The 25,556-nt window shown below is 41.7% G+C and overlaps 3 protein-coding genes across 8 annotated transcripts in view; 1 reads left to right on the forward strand and 2 right to left on the reverse strand.

Moving 5' to 3' along the window:
• Positions 1–16,149, forward strand: part of LOC116919501 (apolipoprotein D-like) — a 44,186-nt gene extending 28,037 nt beyond the window's left edge. The window contains exons 1-8 of one of the 4 annotated variants that reach the window (XM_045171145.1): positions 10,529–10,652; positions 11,601–11,713; positions 11,829–12,327; positions 12,409–13,131; positions 13,196–13,358; positions 13,525–13,655; positions 15,167–15,366; positions 15,471–16,149. In XM_045171145.1, coding sequence (XP_045027080.1) covers positions 13,230–13,358; positions 13,525–13,655; positions 15,167–15,366; positions 15,471–15,673 — 663 coding nt within the window. In that variant the 5' untranslated portion in view covers positions 10,529–10,652; positions 11,601–11,713; positions 11,829–12,327; positions 12,409–13,131; positions 13,196–13,229 and the 3' untranslated portion in view covers positions 15,674–16,149. Of the gene's footprint in view, positions 1–10,528; positions 10,653–11,600; positions 11,714–11,828; positions 12,328–12,370; positions 13,132–13,195; positions 13,359–13,524; positions 13,656–15,166; positions 15,367–15,470 lie in introns of those variants that run through there. The other 3 variants (XM_045171148.1, XM_045171146.1, XM_045171147.1) reach the window with 3 other exon arrangements.
• Positions 16,067–18,314, reverse strand: LOC116919493 (mannose-6-phosphate isomerase). Of its 3 annotated transcripts, XM_032925499.2 has the most exons (7): positions 18,168–18,289; positions 18,046–18,058; positions 17,621–17,946; positions 17,412–17,556; positions 17,119–17,295; positions 16,876–17,043; positions 16,067–16,686 (listed from the first exon to the last, which is right to left on the reverse strand). In XM_032925499.2, the coding sequence occupies exons 3-7, from the start codon at positions 17,933–17,935 to the stop codon at positions 16,268–16,270; spliced, it is 1,224 nt and encodes a 407-aa protein (XP_032781390.2). In that variant the 5' UTR covers positions 17,936–17,946; positions 18,046–18,058; positions 18,168–18,289; the 3' UTR covers positions 16,067–16,267. The 3 variants fall into 3 exon arrangements, with proteins under 3 accessions (XP_032781390.2, XP_032781389.2, XP_032781391.2); XM_032925498.2 differs by lacking the exon at positions 18,046–18,058 and having other exon boundaries at positions 18,168–18,314; XM_032925500.2 differs by lacking the exon at positions 18,168–18,289 and having other exon boundaries at positions 18,046–18,061.
• A 2,614-nt stretch (positions 18,315–20,928) lies between these two features.
• LOC116919486 (aminopeptidase N) lies at positions 20,929–25,008 on the reverse strand. The gene is made up of 17 exons (XM_032925488.2): positions 24,667–25,008; positions 24,247–24,602; positions 24,002–24,169; positions 23,777–23,920; positions 23,626–23,718; positions 23,478–23,568; positions 23,265–23,421; positions 23,107–23,188; positions 22,924–23,044; positions 22,810–22,869; positions 22,555–22,747; positions 22,205–22,479; positions 21,950–22,140; positions 21,688–21,858; positions 21,481–21,624; positions 21,341–21,419; positions 20,929–21,241 (listed from the first exon to the last, which is right to left on the reverse strand). Exons 1-17 carry the CDS (start codon positions 24,943–24,945, stop codon positions 21,095–21,097), a joined length of 2,751 nt encoding a protein of 916 aa, XP_032781379.2. The 5' UTR covers positions 24,946–25,008; the 3' UTR covers positions 20,929–21,094.
• Between the last annotated feature and the right edge of the window lie 548 nt (positions 25,009–25,556).

The following is a 25,556-nucleotide window of genomic DNA, read 5'->3' on the forward strand; positions in this document are numbered from 1 at the left end:
AACAAAAAAATGAAAATAATAAGGGCGATGACATCTATTACAACATATAGTCCTACCGGCTTATCATGCAGTGCACGTCATCCGGTCGGATGCATTATTCATGCCGATCATACTCGATGGCGTGATGTATGTCTTCCCTATTTCTCTTTCTATTGCCTATCGACTCGTTTCAGATTGAGCGCATTCTAAACGATAACGTGAAAGGCAATCCCATAGAAAAAATAATATCATACCATTGTGATTGACCATCGGCCAATATATACCTCCCTTTCTTTTTCTTGATCCGCCGGAATGTTGCCGGCGCATTCCAACCCATCACACACATTACACTCTTTATAGATAGATATATATATATTATTATTCCTCCAACCAGCTGGACTGACTTGCTCGCCTATATCAGTGCGTGTAAATATACACTCAACTGTATCTATCTCTTTCTACCTTTTCTCTATGGTGTGTAGTATGCATACACTAAAGAGGAATGCTATTGAACCAAGATCCCAAAACATTTTTTTCACTCACTTCTACTGGCCAAAGTCTATTGGCTTGTGTCCTGTTGTCTGTAAACCATTCACATCTACAGTATATGTGTGTGTATATATATATATTTCTTAAAACGTGTTATCAGCTATCCTCTCTTCTGAAGCGGCTCTTTGCAATGTCTGTAGAGAAGAAGAAGAAAAAAAAGGGTCTCTTTCCTTTGACCTCTCTCTTTCTATTCTTTTGATACACGTACTCTTAACGTTATGCCCTGTTATTGTTGTCCATTTATAAACACACACTCTGTGGCACTCACTTGTGTGTGTGTGTGTGTAAAAGAGAGGATATATATACACTAGTATATATGGACGACGGGCCGGCACGAATCGCCACAAGAACCCAAAAGGTGTGTGTTGCCGATGTGCAAACGAGAAGAGGGAGGGGGGACATGTGGCACACATCAAGAGGCCGGAGAGGTCCCACAGCCGGCCGGTCATCTATTTAACGACCGGAGCGGACGGGACGGACGTTTTCTTTTTTGATATACCTGACAATGTGAACATGGGCGCGCAACACGGTCCCCTTCTAATATGATACGCATCGAGTGGTGCATTTTCTAGCAGAGGGAAAAGAAAAGAAAAAAAAAAATTAAATTATTCGAATTTTTTTTTTTTTCTATGTATAAAAAAAAAATTAAAGGGGGGGATCTGTGATGTGTGTGACGGGTGGTTTTTTTTTTATCTCCCTTTAGAAAGAAAGAAAAAAGGAAAAGGGAGGAGAGTTTTCCGATTTTCAACGGTTCGTCAGCGGATGAGTCGCGATGGTCGAGTGGTACGAACGCGGACTTTAGAGGGGGGGGGAGTTTTGCATCCCTTCATGGATGCTCGACTTTCTGCCGTTTGATGTTTCAAGTGTTAGAGAGAGGGGGAGGGCCCTCTTTTTATTTAATATTTTATTATTTATTAGAACTGCAGCTCCCCCATTGTGTGCGGAATGGGTTGTGAACACGTGATATGTTTGTGATCGTGTGTGTGTGTATCTATAAAGATATTGTGCCGTTCTTGTTTTCTTTTTTTCTTTCCCCCCCTTTTTCTATTTGGTAACTAACTCTAAACTCTATTTTCGATCGCGTGTTTGTTCAAACACGGAGGCGCTTTTAGCGACTTCCTGCATTTTCGGGGCGAGCATCGTCGTTTACAGGCCAAGATTTGATTCCACTATAACGTCCAATGTTTATTGTTGTTTTCTGTTTGCCATGCCTTTTTCTTTGGCCTTTCCATTGTTGACAAACTCGAGATGAAAACAAACAAAAGAGTCAAAGGCATTCTTCTTATATTTCTCTGAACGTCGGCACGAAACATCCGTCCAATCAAAACGAAGGCGTTCGATTTCTTTTTTGAATGTTTCGTTTTCTCCTGGTTCAGCTTTTTTCTTTTGTTTTTTATTCCCTAAAAAAAAAACTGCAGCTGGACGTTGTTCTTCTATCGTCTCTATCGAGCCGAACGCACCCTCGTGAGTTTCATATATCGAACTCGGTTCGCTTGTAAACACGTTGGGCTTTCAAAAAATAAAAAGTTCAGACGTCCTCCCCTCACATAATCAAAACCGATTTTGTTTTTTTTCTCTCTCTCTCTCTTTTGTTTGCTGGGCGCCTAAACGAACAAACTGTTGGGCTCGTGATGCTATCAGAACACAATCATTTTTTTTTTTGCTCCCGAAAGTCCCTCATTTCTAGAAGAAGCGAAGCATTTCGCAGAGCGCACAACAAAAAGGGACACAGGAAACGTTGATGAGAACTTGGAACATTCAGCGTGTCGTGATGGTCCTTCATAGAGAAGACACACACAAAGAAAAAGAAAGAGGAGAGCTACACTAAACTCTTGTGATGTTGCTGTTCGCCATTGAGGGATTGCATTTGAATAGAGGCGCAATAAGAAGATGAAAATGGATTCAATGAAAGATGACCATACACTCTTCGACCAATTTTCCTATTTGCTCTTGTATTTCATACGCATTTTATTTTTCTTTCTGTGTATTCAGCCCTCCTTCTTTTAAATCTCCTCTTTTGATGCCAACATTCATTTCGCAGGAGGCTAGATCTTTGATATTTCAGCATTTTCCGAGAGGGGCAAAAAAGAGGCTCGTTATACACGAACCAACATGCAAGTTTCCTCTTTTTCTTTTGTTGTACCATTGCTCTGCTATGCTGAGTCTTCTTCTGTTTGTGTGCGTGCATTGAGAGAAAACGTGAACGTTAGAAAATCCCAATCTGATGGCATTTCACGCCGTTGCACTGACTTTTTGACTGGCAAGAGACTACGCCGAATGGCGTGTATCTATGGGACAGTAGAGAGAGAGACACCGTCCATTTCTGGGAAGACGACAAGTCCCCCCCCTCCTCTACAAAGAAGAAAAAGAGGGAGAGAGAGTCCAAGTTGATGTATAAAGGACGAATGCCAGACATGAGCCGAAGCGTTCCGACTCTTTTCTCTCTCGTCCCAACTCTCTTAACTCAAGAACACGACAAGGTGTTGATAGAAATCCATTGGCAATAGGACGGAACCGCTCTGCTGGCGCGGTATAGGAATCTACACACACGTGTGTCCACCCCCTCGGTCTCTATCGCCAAGAACTTCACTCCATCTTCTCTTGTGTCTTCTCAGCTTTTTTTTTTTTTTCCTTATTCTTTAAATACCTCTCTTTTACATCTTTTTATTTTTCTTTTATTTGAACTTTTTCCCTTCGAAATATAAAATAAAGAAAAGAAAAAAGGGATTTTTTTTTTTTTTTTTTTAAAGACACACAAGACAAAAAAAAAAAAATGTAAATAACTCTATTGACTAGATGCTTATTTGCTTTTGCCAGACGGGTCGACTCTAAATAAAGCCTCCCTCTGGCACTTGGTCCGTTCGTTCCTTATGTCGGCATGGCGGCGGCGGCGGCGTCTTTTCTTTTTTCTTTTTTCTGGGTTCGTCCCAAGACATTTCGACGTCTCATTCTTTTCTCTTCCCGATTATTTTATTTTATTTTATTTTTTTTTAAGCATTGCCGGGAAATTATAAGTCGCCTCCATTCGTATGAAAACCACGAACGCGATGGTAACACACACAGGCGACAATGGGGCAACTATTGCGCATTTGAATGCGCCATTTTTAATCACATATCAACGTCGAAAGCTCCGAGACTTTTTTTTTTTCTTTTTCTGGGAACGGCGGTGACCGAGCCGTTTCTCGAAGGTAACACAGACAGCAACAACAAAAAAATACGCCCCTTTCTATTGCCGCCGTTGCGGACGAAATTAAAATCACGCAATTCACGTTACGCGTTCCGCTAAAAAGAGAAGAAGACGATGAAGAAATAAATCTACCGAAAAGAAAAAGAGAACTGGCCAAATTAGAAATTGCTGGCCGTTATTGAGACGGCGCTGTCCGTTCTTCAACCTTGTGGGAAAATGTTAAAAAAAGAAAAATAAACTTATTTCATCTCCTTTGCGCTCCCATCGGCTTGCCCCACTGCTCACACAATTCACCTCCCCCCCATCGGTGCGCTTCCTGTTGTCAAACGTCCGGAAAATGCGTGTTTGAGATAGAGAAACTTTTGCTGCAGGCAAATCATCATGGTAATAGAGCGAGTAATAATCATAACAATAACAATAACAGCTAATGTATATACGGAATGAAAGAAAGACCAGAAGTCTATTATAGTGCTGCATATGCTGCGCGCTTGTTGGGTCTTTTCTGGTCATAAGAGTTTATGCTGCGTATATGGCAAAGCTGAGCAATCGTATCGGCCATACTTTGTGATCTATTGTTGCTTTTCCCCTTCTTTCCGGCTTCCGCAGCAACTGTCGACATCAATTCTTCTGCGGCACACACTTCTTCTTGAAATTTGGGTTTCGAACACATACACACACATTAAATGCGTAGCGGCCTGGGCACGTGTTTTAAATGAATGAAGTGACAAGACGCCCCCCTTTCTTTTTTTTGTTAAATATTACCAAGTAATTGTTAGGGGGTTGTGTAAAAGTTGAATTACCCCAAAACGGATGAACGAGGTGGGCTCAGGTCTACATCAAAGCATTTTTTTTTTTTTTTTATTGGTAAATACAAAAAGAAAAAGAAAAAAAGATGGGAAGGGGTTAGAGAATGGCTTCGTGTTTTACGTTTCAAAGGATTACAAAAGCTTATTATTCTGGTTGCTTTTTCGTTTAGGGATAAAAAGAAATCCTTTAATGAACTTTCCCTCTCGTCCGGTGCTGTCGCCTGAACATAAGTGAAAGAAAAGGGTGGGAGAAAACAAAAGAGAGTTGGGGTTGGGGGAGACAATCCAAACAGAGAGCGCACAGTATCTGAATAGGAAAGATAAATGATTGTTGGATCACGATTTCTTTTGACTATTACACACACACAGATATATCTGACGCTTTGAATCGGGATTCGTTTGGATAGGGTTCGTTACCGCCGACGGCCCGTCGAGAAACGCTGACCAACAAAAGAGAACTGATGAAGATTATCGCGAATTCACACACAGGTGCACGTGAAAGGCAACTGGTTCTCTATTCCTTTTTAGGGCTTTTTCTTCTTTCGCTGCAATGAGTTTTGAAATAAGAAATCTAAAGGGCGTGTCTACAGGATAACACGTCAGGTGGTTCGTTTTACGTTCGACCAAATCAGTAACTTGTATTTTTTTTTTTGTGTTTCCCACATTTTTGTCTTTTTAATGCTGTTGAAATTAAAAGAATTAAAAAAAAAAAGAAGAGTTGCAACAACGGGAATTCTTTTGTGTCCGATGTTGAACAAAAAAGGGAGTGGCCGGATGCGATTGAAGTCGTTAGTAAAGTCCCAATCTAACCTTTAACGGTCTGCTTTTTATTTCACATCAATAGGATACACCTAACTGTGAACGCGTGTTTTGTTACACATCGTCTATTTTTTTTTCTTTTTAAATATTAGATACGGTTTTGATTTCATTCTTTGCCCAGTCATCAGCAGAGATGAGTATCGGCGGTTTTCTTTTTTCAAACCATTCTCCCCTTTCTATTGTTACGTTTTTTTTGTTGTCTTTTTTCATAGCGAGTCTGTTGTGACGCCATTGTTGGCTCGCACTCGAAGCCAATCGAGTTGTGTGTGTGTTGAACATCATCAATCCGACAATCGAAAACGAGGGAAACTCTGTGAGATGCTTGGAAAACAAAAGAGAGCTCGAGGGCCAGGTGATTGATATCCAAGTGATCTCCGTCTTTATATATATACCACGTCACACACAACAGCACAAGTTATTCGATTCCAGCTCCTTTTCCCACCTTTCTTTTCTTTCTTTATTCTTTTTTCTTTTTCTTTTTCGCTTATCCTATGTGAATATCAATCAGCACGCAATGGGATTCTCTTCTATCGGTCAAGTACTTGCGTGCATCTAAACACACCACGGGGCCAACTGAATAGAGAAACCCTTCAAAAACATTGCCGTCACGACGTTGGACGACGACACTTTTATTTTTCATTTTTCTTTTTTTCAACTTAAAACAAAACAAAAAAATGGAAGAAATAAAAAATTCTTTTCTAACCGTCACGCATCTGCGAGCAAATCGCCAGTTATTCCTATATCAATTGCTGCCTGCGTCTATATAGCGAATATATTTTCTATGGGAAAGCTTGTTTTCTTTTTTTTCTTTTGTATGCTGACTACTTAAGTGGAAGGACAACCCTCTTTTGTTAATAATGATGATATATAGGGAACCATCTTTCCTCACAGATGAATGCGTCCATCAAGCCTAATAGGAACAAGCAGATTTAGCTATATTCAAACCTCTAAAAGATTTAAAGAAAGCCTCCCTCTTTGTGTCTCTTTATGCTCCTCCTTTAAATATAGTTTGTTTTTTTTAACCCTCCGCTTTTTGTTTACTTACGTGCGGTTTAAGCTATTTCATATATATATATTTTGTGTGTGTGTGTGTGTGTGAGCGTGCACACTACAAATAGGGGCGAAGACAAGAGGGAGGCGCACACATTTCTGTACAAAGTCCTGAAGGAAATGTCCGTTGAATGACTCGGAACAAAAAAATAAAATTAAACGAATGCCGACGTTAACAAACAAGGGCTGCTCTCTGTCGTTCATCTTTGACTATATTTCTAATGTTTTAGTCGGTTCAAAGTAATTATTTTAATTCTTTCTTCGGTCGTTCCTTTGTTGCACATTGAAAACGGTTGAAATTTCTAATTTAAAAAAAAACAAAACTAAACTGGCTAAACCGGATAATTGATGATCTCTTCCGACTTTTAGCGGCCAATTAAATATCGGTCCGTCGGCCAGTCCCAAATGGTGGACTGCAGTATAGAAAAAGAGAAAAACAAAAAAATCGACCTTTTTTTTTATCTATTTTTCCTCGTCGATTTCCCCGGTCAAGGAAACCCAAACTAAAAGCTTCGCCTACAGGATATCTAATAAACTAAGTTTCTCTCTTATTTATTTATTTTTTTTTCCTTCTTTCTTTTCCCTGCACCTGTGGGGGGTTCTTCCGGCCTTCGTTAAAAGTGCTGTGAGAATAGGCAAGTTTTTTTGTTGTTGTTGTTTTTTTTTTTTTTAGCGCGTCCAGATCCCATGGATGCGGTTGTCGGTCTGCTATGAATGCGGATGTATCTAGCTGTGCACCATATAGAACTTAGTATATACCACGGAGATAAATGGCTTATAGCAAACCCCCCTCGCGTCTGAATTGCGTGCATTTGCCATTCTACTTGTAGCGAAATAAATACGTGTTTACGTCCATAGGGGAACTGGCACGCAAACACAAATACCACACCCAGGGCTGACTTGACGGACGTGGTGGCGCGCGAAGGGAGCAATTTGTTATGCCGCGGCGTCAATTACGTAGCGGCGGCGGCGGTAAATCCATTACAGACGGGGGGGTTAAAGGAAGGTGGGAGGCACACCGTTCCAAAAGAAAGAAAAAAAAAAGGCGAGTGGATATGTGTGTGTGTGTGTGTGTGTGTGACCAGCTATTATAGTAGGGAGAAAAGACGAGGAAAAATTGACCAATTCGAGGAAATAACAACACACACGTTCGGAACATGACCAGTGTCCGTTTCGACGAATTTTTTTATTTGGTGCGTGTGTTTTTCTTCGTCTCTTTTCACAGTTGGTGAACCGCAAAAAAATAAAGAACTTTGTGCTGCCGCAAGGTACACACACACACACACACTTGGGGGGTTCATTATAGAACAAACTTTGGACGTGGTGGTTGAAAGGACAAGAAAGAAAAAAAAAGGAAGAGCTTACACACATTGGTGTGGACATATTATCATTATTATTATGATTATTATTTTTACCTTTGCCTGTTGAAAAATGTCCGCAAATGTGTCTCTACCTGCGACTTGTTGTTCTCGAATAGAAGTGGGGGGAGATGGCCTTTTTCTTTTTTTTTTCCTCAAACCGCAACAAACATCGAAACTTGTATACATTTTGCGGCTCGCACAGCTCCTCTTCCGCTCTTGCGTTGGATGAACTCGTTCGCTTAGACGCTGTACATAGTTACAGGCAATCGATTAGTATACCGCGCACAGAAATGATTTCCGATTTCCGACTCATTGTTCCACCTCTACATTTTCTTTTTTCGACGGTTATTTTACCGTTCCGCTTTGACCATATTTTTTTTTTCTTTGTTATTCAATATTTTTTTTTAAATGGGGGGGGGGGGATAAGAATTTGATAAAAGAAAGAAAAAGTATAGTCGGCCGCAAAGTCCCTTCTCTTGTTTTGTTTGTTGTTTTTAGTTGTTGTTTCATTTCCGTTGTTGTAACGAAGACAATGACAAGACTCTCCGTGACGATTGCCTGGCTAGATATATACACTTTTAATCCGAAACGTCTAATATTCACGCTGCTGGTCTCTCGTGCAGCGGCTTGCCGAAGGAAATCTTTCTCGACGCCAAGACGAAAACAAAAGCGCATTGTATATTCATCAAGATGGCGAGCCTCTTTCTTTTCATTTCGAGACGACAACGAAAATCAAAGTGGCCATCCATCCGGCGGTATATCTTGTTTTCAAGTCGACGTCTCCATCGCAACGCATCCGACACAACGCAATCTATATTCCCGTGTAACACTCGCGCTCATTCCTTAATCCAAGAATATGTAGATTTTTTATTTGTTTTAATGCATGGCCAAACCGATCTAAAAGAAAAGAAAACAAGCGGTCGTTGCACGAATGATTTGATTTGAATGATTTTCTCGGGAAAACCATTAACAATTCGAGCCAAACAGAAAAATTTTCGACATCCAAACATTCACGTTCGAAAAAAAGATAAGAAAAAGAGGAAATCTGTTGTTTCTTCGGAAGGCGACGTTCTATTCATCATTACGCTGTTTTTTTTGTTTTTCATTATTTTTATACGACTATTATTTAGCTAAGGGCGAAATGAATTCAGAGAGTTGACGATAGCCCGACTGCTCGTTGTTGAATTTACAACCAGACGCAGCAGAGAATAAGGAGAAGCGTGTCCGAATTAGTGGATGAAAATTCTCGCCGCGCGTTGTGTCTCTGTCGCATACGCCGCCTCGCCGCGGTATCTTTTGACCCTCCAGGTGAGACGGATTAAAAGAAAAGAAAAAAAAAGGTTTTTTTTTAAATGTATGAAATAAAAAGAAAAAGTTGGGGATACGCGCGCAATTGTGTTGGGACTCTTGTGAAAGAAAAACAAGCGGCCAAGCCGAAACGGAGTTGTCAACAATAGGAAACGGCGCAGTCAAAAAAAGAAAAATATAGGTGGGGAGTTTTTTGAAAAATCATCAGCAAGTGAGGGACCCTCATAGAATAAAGAGCCAAGGTAAAATAACACTAGGGTTAAGATGAGCTTTTGGCCTCGAGTACTCACTTTTGGCCTTCTTCTGTCCTACTGCTGGAACACACACAACAACAACAACAAAAAAATAGAAGAAGAAGAAGAAGAAGAAAATAAAAAGGTGTATTAGAGGTACTACAGGAGGGCTCCTAAGTATATCCACTGTGTGCGTCGGTTTATTTTTCTTATTTTGGAAAGAAGGGGAAAGAGGTCTAGTATATACGCACACATAGTCATTGACTTTTTTCGGTTTTCTTGTCCCCCATCTTCTTTCTTTCTTTTTTTACCTGCTTCTTTTTTCGGCAATGAGAGCGCCAGAGGAGCTTCTTTTGAACCTTCCAAGAACAACATTTACACTGGAACCTAAACCGCGATGGCCACCATCCTTTGCCTTAGAAAGATATTGTTATTTTTTGATTCCCTTCGCTTTTGTGTGCGTGTGTGCGAGAGAGTCCGCCTTCTGTCCTTTTTTCTTTCTTTCCTTAAGGTAAGCGACGCGTATAGAACAACACGACACGGGGCGACCCATAACGATAATCTGTTGTCCTTGGCCGCAAAAACAACTCTTCAGTATAACCATGTGGCTGGTGCAGAAATTCCTTCTTCCGCAGCCAGTCGTTTCCACTCAAAAATACAATCAACTCTTTTTCTTTTCATTTTCTTTTTTGTTTTCAAATTTCCCCTTTGCTTTTTTTTTTTTTTTTTGTTGGGTCGAGCACCATATGTGTGTTTTTCCGGTCTAACTGTCTTCCATTCTCTTTTCGTTCCTGGAAAAGAGAATATGCATATTGTTTCTCATTTGTGACGGGAGAGAGAGAGAGAGAGAGGGAGGGAGAGAGAGAGCGACAAACGACGTTATATAGACGACTCTGTCCATGAAAAACACTGGATGTCTTGTCTTTTGCCGATGATTGCTGACAGATGAGGTGACCCCCCTTTTCTTCCTCTTCTTGTTGATGCTTCGTTCTCTGCGAGCTGAAAATTTGAAACCCGTGTTTGCTTTTTGTTTTGTCAATCTACGGGAAAGCGAAACAAACAAACAGAAACCACAAAATGTGGGCCTCTTTGTGATCCTTTGCGTCACACGCTCATTTCAGGCAAAATACAAAAAAGAAGGAAAATATAAAAAAATGAAACAGATCTTCATGAAGCAGAGATTTTTGTTTTGTTTAATGTTTTCTAATAAGGGCTCATTTTTCTATCCTTTCCAAGAAGAACGACCTCTTACTAATTGGATTGTGCATACCGAGAGATACCGTACGTTGGTGTACTACACGAGAGGATGATCCTAATTTTGCCGGCATAGCTCAACAACAACACACACACAAAAACAACGGTGAGAAAAACATGACGATGATCCCCGACACCTCAACTCTTTTTTTTGTTTCGTTTTACCTCCCAGCCCAATTAGGTAGAAGCTAGACAGAGCATCGGGGTCCCGGTTTGTGGGTGCGTCTAATTACATGGACGCGGAGCTATATAGTCTTATACGAGTGCAACTATATAGTTATTTGATGCTATTGCTACTATACCTTTGCTTGACTCCATCGGCCGTGTTATAAATTCGCCCTGTGGTCATTTCCTCTTTCACGTTAGTTTTTTTTTGTTGTTCAATCCAATGGGATGTGCCCCCCTTTGCTTTCCATTTTTTTTTTTAATTTTTTTATTTAGTCCTTTCTGTTTGTGAACTTGCGATGATGATCGTGCCCGCGTGTATCTGTGTGAAATCTCTTAGCCCCGGACGAGGGCGACGCAAAGAGGCAACTTGCCCTCTTTCTTTCTTTTTTTTACTGGTATTATTACCCACCACCCCGGATTTTGGATGCTTTTATCAAGAGATAGTGGGGTTATAGTATGTACAGTGGGGGTGTGCATGTGTGGGTTGAGAGAACAAGGGACTGATTTTTCTCACGCAAAACAGTTCCCACACATATACACACAAACATACAAATAGCTAAGCAAAGAGATACCATACTTTTATTAGGTGTAGCCTAGCCTATATACACGTCATTGCTTCTCTCTCTGTGTGTGTGTGTATAGGATGTGCACATTCTATCAAAAGGAGAAGGGGGGAAAAGTGGGAAATAAAGAGCCGCCCGGTACAAAATTGGGGTTAGCCCGTCTGAGAAGAAGAAGAAGAAGACTTGATTAATCTAAATGACTTTGTGGTCGATCAGCCAAAAAAAGAATAGATAAAAATTCCGTGTATGTTCTATTACCGGGTATTGTTTTCTTTTGTTTAAAATTATTTATTTATTTCTTTTTTCTTTTTCTTTTTTTTTAGTTTGTCTTTCTTGCGTGGGGTGTGTGTTTAATATCAGTGAAGAGACTTAATCAGTTGGGCGTATTTCACGCGGGAGCAACGTGCCGAAACCGCACTCGCATAAGGAAAAAAATGTATGTGGAACCCACGCAAAAAAACACACAACAATTGTTTACTGAGCTTCCTCTTTTGTCTTTTATTTTTTTCCCTCGTCGTATTTTAAAATCATCTTCTTGTCTTTGTTATCAGAAAAAGAAAAAAAAAAATCTCCTGACTTTGCGGTGGTGGCTGTGAAAGACGGGCCAGTACGGCACAACGAAGATGGTTCGTGAAAGGTTGCCTCTCTTCTTTCTTTTTTTTTTTCGCTTGTACTTTTATATAACCTCGTTCGAGTTTGCGTGCGTGACAACAACTCAAAAGAGATGTTGGAGACGGAATTTCTCTTATGGCAATGAAGAAGAATAAAAAGGACGACGATGGAATGCCTGTTGTCTCTCACGTCGGGAACAAACACGAAACCGAACAACAGCACAACAACGAAGCGAAGAAAAAAGAGAAAAGAGACACACAGAGAGACGACATTTTACGGGGCATTCGTGAGTCGCATCTACTTTGACGCTAATGTTACGGAAAAGCCTTGCAGCACGCTGACGACTCGAATTCAAAATAAAGCGAACGCAAAAGTTTTCAGGGCGCTAAAGAATGACTCTTTTCTCTATCCTTTCTCATCTGCTGCTGTTGATGGCGGGTACGCATAAAACTTTTTCTTTTTTTTCATTTTGATCAAAAAGGAAACGTGTTATTTACGATATTAATCGCGCGCGGCTAGAGAGCGGCGCTGTGGACGGCCTTGGCAAGCGGACGTCTCGACGTTTTTTGGCTTGTCGATGAAGGTGCGCGGTGGACTGACTGTGAGCAGATAGTTACGACGCGACCATCCGGATTTCCCTCGTAGATATACGCACACACCATCTCACCGATTGTGAGCTTTTTATATGCCTGTCCAAAATGAACGGGGAAAACCGTCTCTGACGGACCGAAAAAAGAAAATGTCGGCAGAGAAATTCTTAGAAATTTCATCATCTTTTTTTTTCCTTTTTCTCATCTACTTTTACTTCCTTCCAATTCGTTTTTTTTTTCAATTCTTCTTTATTGTTGTTGCACACAGTATATATTGTAATGGTTACTCAACCAACCTACAATGCTGTAAAATGTTGTGGACAATCGTTGCATGTTTCGGTTAGCGCTCCGGTTAAGTTGGAACGTCCGTCCCTCAAAAATAAAAAATAAAATGTTTATCTGCTCCGGCGTATATAAAACTGAGTGAGACAGGATTCAGTCGGGCACACTTGAAACGGAGCTATAGAGAGAAAAAAAAATATATAAAAATCAAGAGTCGGGCTACAGACCAAACACAGAGAGTTTGACGTTGGCCAAACAGGACTGAGAGCTATCACGCTGTGTTGGTATCAGTAGGTAACATCACGTTACGTCAATCTAAAACGTCCACTTTGCATTTATCGGATTATCGTCTTCTGTACACCACCAATATGTATGCATATATATTTTCTTTTATTTTTTATTGTCATGATCTATTGGCATTTTTTTTTTTACAGATTGGCTTTGACCGTTTTTTTGTGTGTGGAAAGAATGTTATCCGATAGCTTTTACCTCGTTTTCGTAACGGCGATCGTCTTGTCGCATCGGGTGGAAACGCAGGTGACGTTCGATGGAGCGTGCCCCAAACTTGACGTTGTTGGCGATTTTGACCTACACAGGGTATGCGCTATAAATAGTCGTCCGATATAAATAACCAAAGCAGACAGATATTATTTGTCGCGCGTGATTTATTTATGTCATTTCTCTAACGTCTGAAATGTAACCAGTTGCAAAATTGTCTTTTTTCGTTTCACATTAGATTTTTTTTTACTTTTGATTATTTTAGTATCTTGGCTTGTGGTACGAGATCGAAAGCTATCCAGCCGTCTTCAGCTCGTTCGCTAGTTGCACGACAGCCAACTATTCTTTACTGCCTGATGGCAACGTGCGAGTCATCAACCGCAGTTTCAACACCAGGTAAAATAAAAAAAAAAAAACCAAAAAAACAACCAAGTCCTATTTTATTTTTGGAAATTTGATTTCTCGTTTTGAAACTTCCTGGGTACCTCCTTTCCCTAACTTTCAGCTGTTGACGTAAGGGTAGATACAAACAGTGTCTTTCTCCCAAAAAAAAAAAAACCCTCCGGTAGTTGGTGGTTGTAGAAGTAGCAATATATGTTAAGATATAAACACGTCAGTTGGGACCCGCGCTTGTAATTATATTCGCGCTCGTCGCTTGGACGATTTCCCAAAAGAAAAAAAAAATCTTTTTCTTTTCGCCCCGAAGCCGAAATTCACCATCAACGCCCAGTCGATGGCGATGTGTATATTGGATCAGGTGTTGACATCATGTATGGTATATATACATAATGTCCTCTTGTTAAGTTACTCTCTCTCTCTCTCTTTAAAAAAAAAATCTGATTTTCGTCTGAAACTCCAAACAGCAAATAGAAAAAGGAAAATGCAAAGCGCTCAAATGTTTTATATGCTCGCAGGGCGGGCTCCCAAGCCAAACGAGATGATGGCCGTTTGTCTAGTCCTCTCGCTAGCAAACGACCGGCCCGAATGTTTGTTGATGTTGGCTCTGAGCGACATAGTGTGTGGGTACGTTAAGAAAAGAAGAGAATCTCGGGACACCCAAGTCATCGTTAATTTTTTTTTTCTCTTTTTACTGGCCTTAAAAAAAAAAAAAGAAAGAAAGAAAACCAAGTCCGTGCGCGAGCACTGTTAAAAATAGGTCAGCACACAAGCGGCGTCAGTTGAAAGTTTTTGCCTGTGTATATACTTGTCCGCGTGATGTCCTTGCGCACAGAGCCAACGTGTCCTCCACCTTCGCTCGTTTGGCGCTGGTCTTTTTTTTTTTTTTTATTATTATTCAATTTTTTTTTTGGCACAAAAGAACAAGCCGCTTTGGTGGTGGGCCACGACCGATATTATGATAATCTTTGACGGGCTATGCAGAGATGTTTCAAGCGATGCGTTCAAGTGATTGAAAAAAAAAGGAGAAGAGAAACGATGTGGTAAGAAGGTGGAAAAAAAAAAAAAGATGCCAGCACGTTTGCCTCTTAAAAATCTCGAGGCGACACGACTAGATTGACGACCATCGCCTATGCCGATTCAGCGTGGAGAATTGCGCGTTTCATCGAGTCAAACTCTCTCTCTCTTTTCTCGCCCACTTGCCTCACGATGGCCACGAGACGGGCGCATCGTTCGCCTTGATTGAGCCTCGCAGTTTCAGGAGAAGCAAAAAAAAGGAAAAGTTTGGGAATTATGATTATCGTAGCGTGGAGAATGCCTTAAAAAAAAAAACCTATAGGTACGCGACTGTGTGATGTGGAGTTGTGGCACGGCGCCATGAAAAAAGGGAGAAAAAAAAATCTACCGATTGATTTGAATATTTCTTCTGCCTTTTCTATCACCTTTTCCCCTACGCACATACTCGAACATTTTGACTCGTTTATATGGCCATTTCTATCCATTCTTGTCAGTTCGAAAGGTTTCGACATGGTCGACGGTACGGCCCGGCTCATCGAACCGCTGAAAAGGCAGGCTAAACTGGGCGTCGTCTTTCCCGCCACTCGGTTCAGCCGTCCCGTTCCAGACGACGGCAACTATTGGGTGCTGGACACGGATTATACCAACTACTCGATCGTGTGGTCATGCGCAAATTTCAACGACAAAAGCTTTCGTAAATCAACTTTCCATTCGTTCCCCATATTGACTCGAATTTCAATCAGGCTGATTCCATACTCTTCCCTTTTGTTTTTGCCCGTTTGTTTTTGTTATTATTAGAATTCCTTTGGCATCTGAATCGTCGTAGGCAACCATCGCAATCCGCATTGGCTTTTGTTGGTCATCGCATCGATTCGTTTGGTTTGGAACGAAAGTTTCTTCAAACAGCAGAGCAACGCAACTGCCCCGAATCAAGCGAAACATCCTCAATGCGACCAGTTCGTCAACCGAGTCCCACTCGGTCGAGTTACTACGGAAAATAAAATAAATCTTTCAACTGAAATAGTTTGTTGAGGGGGGGAAGGAAGAGGGTGGATTGTTGTCCCCAGCTCTCGTTACTTCCCTGTCTCTGTCTGTCTCTCTCGTTTGTCTTCCGCACCTGCCTCTAAAACCAACTTCAAACAAGCGTGTGTTTTCGAAACGGGCACATGCTGCTGATGAGTGACGTGCCGCCTTATCGGATTATCGATTTTCAGGGTGGTTCCCCTGCTCTGTTGCTGCCTTGATTCTGCACGTCCGCTTGTGGTTGGCCCCACAGTTAGATATCGGTGGTTTGCATCACGCCAGTCCATTAGTTGACACAGGGCACTCTCTTTTCTCTTGGCCTATTGTATTTCCTACGGCCCGCCAAACTTTAAGTGATGGATGACTCTTTATTTTAGCCACACCAACCCATTTTTGTATTCAACCACATCCATGAGAGCTACATAATAAATATCACGAACTCAGTAACAAAAGACGACAGGCGCTCCCAGTTTTCATCACTTTTTCTCTTCATCTTTTTCATTTTTCATTTCTTTCTTCTGACTCTCTCGCGCCCCGTCATTCTCTGATGTCTGTACTCCTTTTGTCGGGGTTCAAACATTAGCGAATGCTTGATAAACGATCAAATCTTGCTGGCCTTTGACTTGCACAGTCAACTGTTGGCCAGCTTTCAGGAAGAGTACTTGACCGAAACTCAAGTCTTCTTTAGTTTCGACGCTAGTGGCATGACCCTGCAGGATCAAAAGGATGCTGGCGTTGGATCTGACGGGCAAACCGTACGGTTTGTCGACGGTGGCGCTGGCAGGCAGTTGCAGACGAGCCATGGCAAAGTCCGGCACAGGAGGAGAGCATGTCTGGCAAAATTCATCGACGGTGCTCCACTGCATTCTGAAGCGGTCCACTGGTCCTGCTTGGTAATCGAGCATTGAGCACAGCGTGTCGATATCTTTGAATTTAGGCGTCAGTCCAGCGCGGACCACGTTGTCGGAACATGCCATACACTCGAGGCAATCTGTCACACCAAAATAGGCTTAATTAAAGCTTAGCTCAGCTGTCATCCGCAGTCGGCTTATATCCTACGCCATGTTTTGCCTACACACACACACACCACCCCCCGTTCGCTCGCCTTCAGATCGCATCCATTGCGACCATCAAGCGTTCGTCACATAAAGGTGCATTATGCATGCGATAGTGAACATACCCCCGAAAATGTAAGCGTGAGGAACATTGGGACCGAGGAACATGCTTTCTCCTTCTTGTAGAACCACGTAATTCATGAAATAAACGCTCCAACAGCCGACGTCGCCCGGAAAATCAGTGGCAATCCGCGTGAAAAGGTCACATTGAAGCGCGTCCTTCTTCTCGGCACCTGGAATGTTAGTTTAGCCAGGGAAATTGGAGCACTGTAATCATTCAAAGGAATAAAACTAGAGCGGAAACGAACTAAGAGACGGGATGCGTTGCTCAAACTGCTTTAGCGCGGAAGCAATCGATTCCTCGCTGGTGTTCATCAAAGCGGAGAAACATTCACGCAGCGCTTGCATTTCCCCTGAATCGGATTCGGCCTTGACTAGCGCCTCACACGCCGACTTTCCCACCACTGCGGCCAACTCGTCAATTTCTGAGAGATCCCTCGGGGTAAATAAAGAGGAAAAAAAAAAAAAATAAAAAAAAAATAGCGTTAGGTAATCGAACGCGAGGGCCTCATTCAAAGAGTCGAATCAATTTTGCCCTAACCTTGGAGAAAAAATTTGATATCTGCTACAGGCCTGAAGCCACACAAGGCTTCAAAGGGCCCTAGCCAAGCAGTCACCATTTCAGGCTTGTGATTGGGATCCTTGTAGAGATCAGGGCGAGTGGCAAACAACTCCTCAGCGTGTTTCTAATTTTGAAAATGTCAAAAACCTGTCAGTGCTGTATGGATTGAAGAGGTATTTAGGCATTACCTTATTGGGATGGGCTTGGATTGATAGTGCCTTTGCCACTGACAGAGCTTTGAACAGAAAAGGAAGGTCTGTCCCGAAAACTTTTTTTTCTTCATCTCCCAGTGAGTCAACATTGCTTAATAGGTGATTCAGCAAAGGTTCATTGGAAGATTTAATCACAGATGGACCGGAAGGGTGTGTTCCCATCCACAGTTCAGCATAGGGATCATTCTCAACTATAGGGGCAGTTGAATTTCCCTGCGAAAGCTGGGCCACAAGACTAGATTTTCCAGCTTTACCCCAAGCATACTTTTGGACGGCGCAGCGAAGTTCCATAATGGCTGCTCCTATTGAAATCCAAACAAAAGAGTCCGATTAAAATGTTTATAAATAGAACGCAAGCTTCCCTTGCCAACAGAGGTAGAGGACAAGGCAAAATTTCTCACTGGGATGACGAGTCTTCTTAGTTTTCACACAAGCCGTGAACAGACAATCCATTTGACAAAGCCAAAAGCGAGATCTTTCTCAGAAGATATGCAAGATTGGTCAACCATTCCATTGAATTTACCTGCTTTTGAAGGGGGGCACACGTGTGTTTTGATGTGGAACGAGGAAGAACACACTATCGCCTTTTTCCTTGACAGGTGACAGCTAGCATCAGCGCCACCTGTCGCTCATGCGTGTAAAGAGTGTTTTCTTCCTTAACGAACGAATGAAGAACCCCATAGAAAAAATGCGTCTTTTTCCACAAGCTGAAATAAGATCAGACAGGCAGCTGGTACAACGTCTTGCTGCATCGTTAGGCTGATCCACCTGTGAAATATTATGTTATCCACGCGCGAACCATTTATTCCGGAAACGACAAAGTGCCCACGCGGATGAAATGGCGATGGATTCCGTTATAACTTGGGGCGCGACCCCACGTCTTCCTTTTTTTTTGCTCTCATTCTCTTCTTGTCAAAACGGTTTTTGCTAGATGCTAACATTCCCCTTCTGTGAAAGGGAAAAAGCTTATTGAATTATGATTTTCAAAAGGTGGGGGGGCAGTCGTCGGTCTTTCAATCTCACGAGCCAACCCCTCGACTTCCGGCCAAAGAGCAAGCTCTCTTCAACCGTAATGACATTTCACAACAACAACAACAACAGGGTCTGTAGATACTCGTATGAAAAGGATTTGACACACAATAAGGGCGAAAAAAAAAAGTGGAACAGAAGAAATCCAAGAGTTTGGGGCTCAAACTGCTTCACCGATCAAAACCAACATCAGCAGGCATTATGGCATTATTATTCATGCGAGCTTACAACACGTCCGATTTTGATGTGTCTCTTCAGAGCTGCTGGGATGCACTGAAGCTCAACAAGGGTTAAGCTGTCTGCCAATACGTTGTTTAATACTCTTCGGGATTTGAATAGGATTTCGATACACTCTAGGGGATTCTTTAATCTGGTTAATTAAGCCTTATGATAGATAACGAGGGTGACGAGAGTTGATTGTTATCTTAGTCCTGGACGTTATGAAGGTTTCTATACTAACCCCAAAGTTAAGTGAATATACCTTACTGGTGACCTTGTTATCTTTTTAGAGTTTTTTTTGTTTTTTTCTTTTCCTTTTTTGTTTTCTTTTTCTCCAATTCTGGAGCTGATTGATCTCCGTCTGTCGCACAGACACGACCAGTCAACACGCAACCGTGATGAGATGACTCTTGTTTACGGTTGCTTCTGAGTTTCGGTGACATTTGCTGCTGAGCAAGACGAAGGACGGTGGATTTTGGCGATATCGTGTATCTCGTTGTGCATTGACCCCCTTCTGACTCCCCTCTCTGTCTTGTATGTCAGTCCAGTCCAGACTTCAGATAGCAATTACCAAAGCCCGATCAATCATCAGACCCGACTAAAACACGAGACGTAGGCCGTTATATAGTGTAGTATCATTAGAGCGAATAGAGAGTCTTCTCCGAGAAGAGCCTTGTACATACATGTCCCTTTTAACCGAATCAATATCGCGTCAGACATGTTAGGCAGAATAAGCGAGCGAATAAAGTGTACACATAAACAACCCGAGAAATGCAATAGATTCCGCTGCTTTTATCTGTAATTGACACATCAGCTCGAGTTTGTTTTTGTTTTTGGTTTTTTATCTGTTTCCAGATATCATACATGGAATGAGGAGGAGACCGTTCGTCAGCAGAAACGAGTGGGGTGTTTTCGTCGATGTGGAGCACTATAGGAAAGCGAAGCCATATAAACAGCGATCCATCAGTCCCGTAGCTGGCTCGTTCGTCTTCATCACGCCAACATTTTCAACCTCCCCCCATCACTAGCTGGTTCTTCTACTTCTTCTTTCTTTTTTCCTGCTGTCTCTGCCACCAGTAGGGAGTGGCGATGAATCAACTTCACTCTCTATAGCTTGCTCTCCTCTCTCTTTCTCTTAAACACTATAAGTTTTATCTCGATAATGTTACGAATATCTCTTTCCCCCTTTGAAATATTTCACCCCCCTACTCTGGGAAAGGAGATGAATAGGAACAGACACCGTTGTAGCGCGCTCCATCAGCCTATGACAAAAGGTCGGCCTTCGTTGTCTAAAGTTTCGCAAAACTAATCAAACCCCGAAAACGAGAATAACCGGATACTCGATCCACCTCAGTATCATACCACTCGGTCCCCCCTTACCAATCTTTCTGTCTTGTTCTAAGCGTAGATATAAATACTATTCGTTCTAAAACATAACTATTTTTCTATTCTTATTTTATCGACAACTTTTGAAGGGTATTTTTTTTTTTTCTCCATTAGTAAAGAAAAGCAGTGGATGATTAGGGCATTTTTGAAGGACTCTTTCCGCTCTTGCTGCACATGCTCTTCCTGTTTCCTCCAGCCGTTAATTTTCATTTCTTTTGAAATCTGGCGCTTTTCGTCACTCGCTAGGATCCCGCCCCCACCTATGCAATTTTTTTGTTGTTGTAACTTATCCTCATTTATATATATATATATATAATACCCGCGCCATTGCTGAACCATCTTTTAATTGTGCCGCTGATGCCACGACTGTACACAAAACGAGATGGATCGTCTTCCATTATCCCCTTTTTCATTCCGTTAATAGCACACGTGTTCCAGCTCCTGGATCTGCGTGTGTAGTAAGGATGACGTCCACCCCTAACTATTACGTGGCTTTCGTACATATATATACAGGACACACACAGACACGGCGGAGGGATATAACATAGACAATGCCGTTTGTTATTAGAGCCAATGGCGACGGCGGTTTGCAGTGCTGTTTACACGAAAAACTAATGAGTAATGACCACCCAGTTTTGTTTGTGTTTGTATCTGTTGACGTGCGCGTCGCTCGCGCTTGTATTTCGCCCTTGTACCGTCTCGCTTGATGCACTGTCTCAACTTGTAAACAATAGTGCTGATGGATTTACGCACTTTACGTCTTTTCCTCGGTCAGCTGTTTATCAATATTGATGGGCTTTTCTTGTTTTACAATGTTTACGGATTCTGTTGGATCCAGTCCAGTACTTCCTGGTAATGGAGTGACATCCATTCCACATTAGACTCTGATCGTTCAATTGATTGATCAATGGCTCTTGCTGCTGTACCGAGCTCGTCGGCGTGGTCTGCTTGCAATTGTTTCAACTGTTACGGGTTTCCCCCCCCCAACAAACAGAGTACGATGAATGATGTGCAATAATGAAATTAGCACTGCGTTATTGGGGAAAGCTAATGTACAATTACCTCTTCTACTTCTGCCGGAGTGTTGAAACCTTCCGATACAGAGTCTACTATCCGGGCTAGGTCGTACAAACTAGGGAAACTTGAACAAATATGTTAGGGGAAAATTGCTGATAAGAGTTAGGAAATGTTGCTGGACTTACTAGGCAACCATATCCGACCAACGGTTTTGAATAAAGTCGAATGTCAGATCACGACCAATCGGGTTTGATCCAACGTTGATAAAAACGCTACTGGCGTCATTTCGCCGGATTCCGGAAGTGGGATCCAAGCTCCATTCCAGCAACCTAATAAAAAAAAACGACTGTTTGTAAAATTGTACAGTTTCTTACAAGGATGTTGTGTCTTACTTTTGTAATGTCAACGGGTCGGTAGAGCAACTTAGTCCGAAAAGTAATTTTGACGATTCAGCAGCCACGTTTGAATCAAGATATCGTTGGAAGGCAAAGTCCCATTCGGGGTCTCCACCGTTAGCGATTGCTGTACAGGTAATGGTTGCCTTTTGATTGACAGGAACAATACTAAGGTTCCACCCCAAATTGAAAAGGAATCCCAATTGAATATTTATCTTAAACTTTGTGGATTATTATATAGTGTAGATTGTTTTTGTACGTAGGGTTTGTTGGGTCGTTCATCCAAGCTTGGTAAAAGTTGACCGAATTAGATACGCAATCCCCAATATCTAGCTTGCAAGCCCAAGTGACAGCTGTGACTCGAGTGTAAATAAGAAGGTGAGAATCTCCGACGGTATCGTTGAACTTGACGTAATCGTAAAGTGGCGTTACTAATTTCGTCAGGTAACCCTGCGCGTGAGTCGATTAAACCGTGTTACAATTACACTCAGCGTCATGATTTAGCGTTACTGACCTTAAATTCTCCATATCCTGTCGTCCGGATGTACATCAGATCGAGGTAACTTAATCCGTTCAGCGCCGATGTCCACGGGATATAATCCTGCTCTTTCGTCAAGTATTGGGTCAACTCCAATGGAAAGGCGTAAGGCAACGCATTGACACGGGCAATGTTCAAGCTGTCGTCAAGCAGCTGGGCTCGATTAATTAAAGAAATTTGTTGGTAATCTAAGAGTAATTGAGCTATGATCATATTCCAGTTAGCATCGTCGTAATTCACCCGGTAGTAGCCTATCATGTAGAAATCATTTACATCTGTTCACCTGTTTCTTAATTTGTTTTTTTTTTTTTTCTTGCTCGCCTTACCAACTTGATCTACGTTAAATATGACCCATCGATTACTTGCTCCGACATTGGATATTTGAATGGCTGGCTGTTCGAAAGCCATCCATGAACTTTTCTGCGGCTGACTAAAGTCACTTGTGTAGGTCAAGGGAATCCACCAACGGTAGACGGTCTCATCTGTCGAATCGGGATTTGATCTCAACAAAAATCGTTCCTTTTACGTTTATAACTAAAATTAAGAATTAGTTTTCCCAAAAAAATTGGCAAAATTTTTACTTGGGAGACTGTGGCGGCCGATGTAGCGTAATCGCGAGTAACAGTTAAGATTGGATAACCCTAAAATAAATGGATAAGATGACAAACTGTTTTAAAATTTGTGTCCGGGTATACCATTTTCAAAGTCCAAGTGTTCATAATTGTACGAACGTCCACTGGTAAATTAACGTTATCAGCAATGGCCTGAGCTGTGAGAGCTGACCATAAATCATCTGCAACTGCGTTGCTATATTTTCTGCATGAGAAAAGGTTGCAATTTTAGGCTAAATTCGTTTAACTATTTTATTTTGCATTTACCTCCCATTGAGGTAGTTAGTTAAACCAGCACGAAATGACTGCTCTCCTAGGAATTTGTTCAACATCCGAATAATTGACGCGCCTATGTTCCAGGTAATTGTCGGGCAACGTAAATAGCATCGTTCTTTTTCGAAATAGTAATAATAATGGAAATATACCTTTTGCGTAGGAGATGTCATCAAATAGCTCGTTGATTTCATTAGGGTCATTCACCTCCACGGAGATAGGATGAGAAGACTCGAGCGCATCGACTCCAAAGACGTCCTGGATGTCATTGATGACTATTTGTTCAATGAGACCAAATTCGGGTTCGACCTGACAGAGAAAATTCATTAAGCGAAGATCTTAAGCAAACTTCTTTTATCGCATACGTAGTTCGCTCCAAGGTATTCCATATAGCTAGCAAACCCTTCATTTAACCAGAGCTCACTCCACCAGTCCATCGTGACAAGGTCTCCAAACCTTGAAGAATGCACGTTCGTTCACAGTTCCACACGCCAATTTACCAATCAAACTTACCATTGATGAGCTAGTTCATGGGCTACGACTGTTACTACTCTTTGCTTGTCCGACTCGGATGACTTAATCGGATCAAACAGTAGAGCCGTTTCTCTATTTATTGAACACATGAATTTTTTGTCAGCGGTAAGATTTAACTTCAGCGAAATACCGGTAAGTGATCATTCCCCAGTTTTCCATTCCCCCGAATGATAAATCTTTTAGCGCGACCATATCCTGCTTTGGAAGTGGGAAGGCGATTTGAAAGTAGTCTTCGTAGAACGACAGCACTTGCGGACCAATTCGACTAGCGTACCTGTATTTTCGAATAATTCAACGAATGCATTGAATATCTCCCCTAAAAGAAAAAAAAGTATTAATAATTTATAGTTTGTACTCGGCTTGGCTGACGGCTTCCGGTCGGGTCCAGATACGGAAGGGCGTCGTGCTCAATCCGGCTGGTGAATCGATAAACGTAAACTCAGAAACCATCATTCCCACCAGGTAAGTCGAAACAGGCAACGATGTTTCGAAAAGATCCCAAACGTAGCCAGGTCGATCCGCTCTGCAAAATCAGGTAGGGTTGACTGAAATTCCCCAAAACTTGTCACTGTAATAATGAAAAAGTATATAGCCACTGACATGGGCGTTGTTTCCTTGACAGGCATGTTTGACGTCGACAGCTGCGTCGTCAAACGACCGAGTTTCATTGTGAAATTTGCCTTCATGTTAGGCTCATCAAAGCAAGGGAATGCTCGTCGTGCATCAGTCGGCTGCATTTGGGAAACGGCCATGTATTTGGTTGTGGCGTTTTCGTTGTAGCTGGAACGGTAGAAGCCGCGTAGCTCATTGTTGAGTATGGAGGTAAAAGCCATTGATAGGCGGTATTGGCGTCCAGCTAACAGCTGGGCATTTGGTGTCAAAATCAAAAATTGGCGCACCTTGTCCTCAACGACACTGCTGATGCTTATCAATTGTCCGGTAGCCAAATCAGTTAACTTTTGAATAAAAATTTGTTTTAAATTTTACTTCAACTTAGATTTGTTTATGGGTTAAACTCACCTCAATATCTACTGGATTAAAAATGATATCAGCGATGTGTAGTGTTATGTTATTAGTGGATTGGATGCAATCGACAGAGATACTGACACAGCCCTCGGTCGTGAAGTTTCCCTCTATCAGAATTGGCAACAAAGTCACCTCATATGATCGAGGTAAAATATCTCTTGGCAGACGCAAATCCTCTCCGGATCGGCCCATTCTTTTGGTGGCTGATGTTGCTGCAGTTGTCGAAACAGTCACAACTGCAACGATGAATAACAGGTAGGGTGACAAAGTCATATTTTCGCTGAGCTCGCAATCGCTTTGCAGTACTCACGAAACGCACAAACTCAAATGGTCGACATAAATGACGTTCATCTATTTTTTAAAAGGCGACTAAACAAACCAGGATGTAGGAATCAGATATAAAAAAATCGATAAGAATATCAAGAGTGTCGTGAACACGTCATCTTCATGGACATATAGAAACCTTGGGTTATACTATGATTGTGGCATATCAGTTAAACTGACAATGATTCTTCAGTTCTAAAGTCTTCACCATATAGAATGACTGGGCACGCAATGACGTTTAATATATTACATAGGTACGGATTAGTTTTTTTTTTTTCAAATTGTAACGATTACACAACGCATTTTCTTATTTTCATAATTTTTTGCGTTTTCATCCTCAGAATGCCGTTTGAAGTACATCGCAGCTATTCCTTCTCCGCTGTAGTAACCGTAAATGGAAAGGACTTATTGTTTACTTCTGCCATTTGCCATGCCGCGTCAACTAGAATATAGCTTAAAGAATTGGATTGCACATTTGACTGGCTGATACGTAGTTGATTTTAATGTGATGGTCTTTTCATGAAAAGCTCATGTTTGTCAGCTTTACAAGCAGTGATCGA

The sequence above is a fragment of the Daphnia magna genome, linkage group LG3 (assembly GCF_020631705.1).
Source record: "Daphnia magna isolate NIES linkage group LG3, ASM2063170v1.1, whole genome shotgun sequence".
Lineage (NCBI taxonomy): Eukaryota > Metazoa > Arthropoda > Branchiopoda > Diplostraca > Daphniidae > Daphnia > Daphnia magna.

Coding starts and splice junctions, on each gene's coding strand:
- LOC116919493 (XM_032925498.2), bottom strand. CDS start 17,935: ATGGAACTTCGCTGCGCCGTCCAAAAGTATGCTTGGGGTAAAGCTGGA. Junction 17,044..17,118: donor GCAACGCATCCCGTCTCTTA/GTTCGTTTCCGC, acceptor CTAACATTCCAG/GTGCCGAGAAGAAGGACGCG. Junction 16,687..16,875: donor TCACGCTTACATTTTCGGGG/GTATGTTCACTA, acceptor TTGGTGTGACAG/ATTGCCTCGAGTGTATGGCA.
- LOC116919486 (XM_032925488.2), bottom strand. CDS start 24,945: ATGACTTTGTCACCCTACCTGTTATTCATCGTTGCAGTTGTGACTGTT. Junction 22,480..22,554: donor ATTTAACGTAGATCAAGTTG/GTAAGGCGAGCA, acceptor TCTACATGATAG/GCTACTACCGGGTGAATTAC. Junction 21,625..21,687: donor GACCCGTTGACATTACAAAA/GTAAGACACAAC, acceptor TTTTTTTATTAG/GTTGCTGGAATGGAGCTTGG.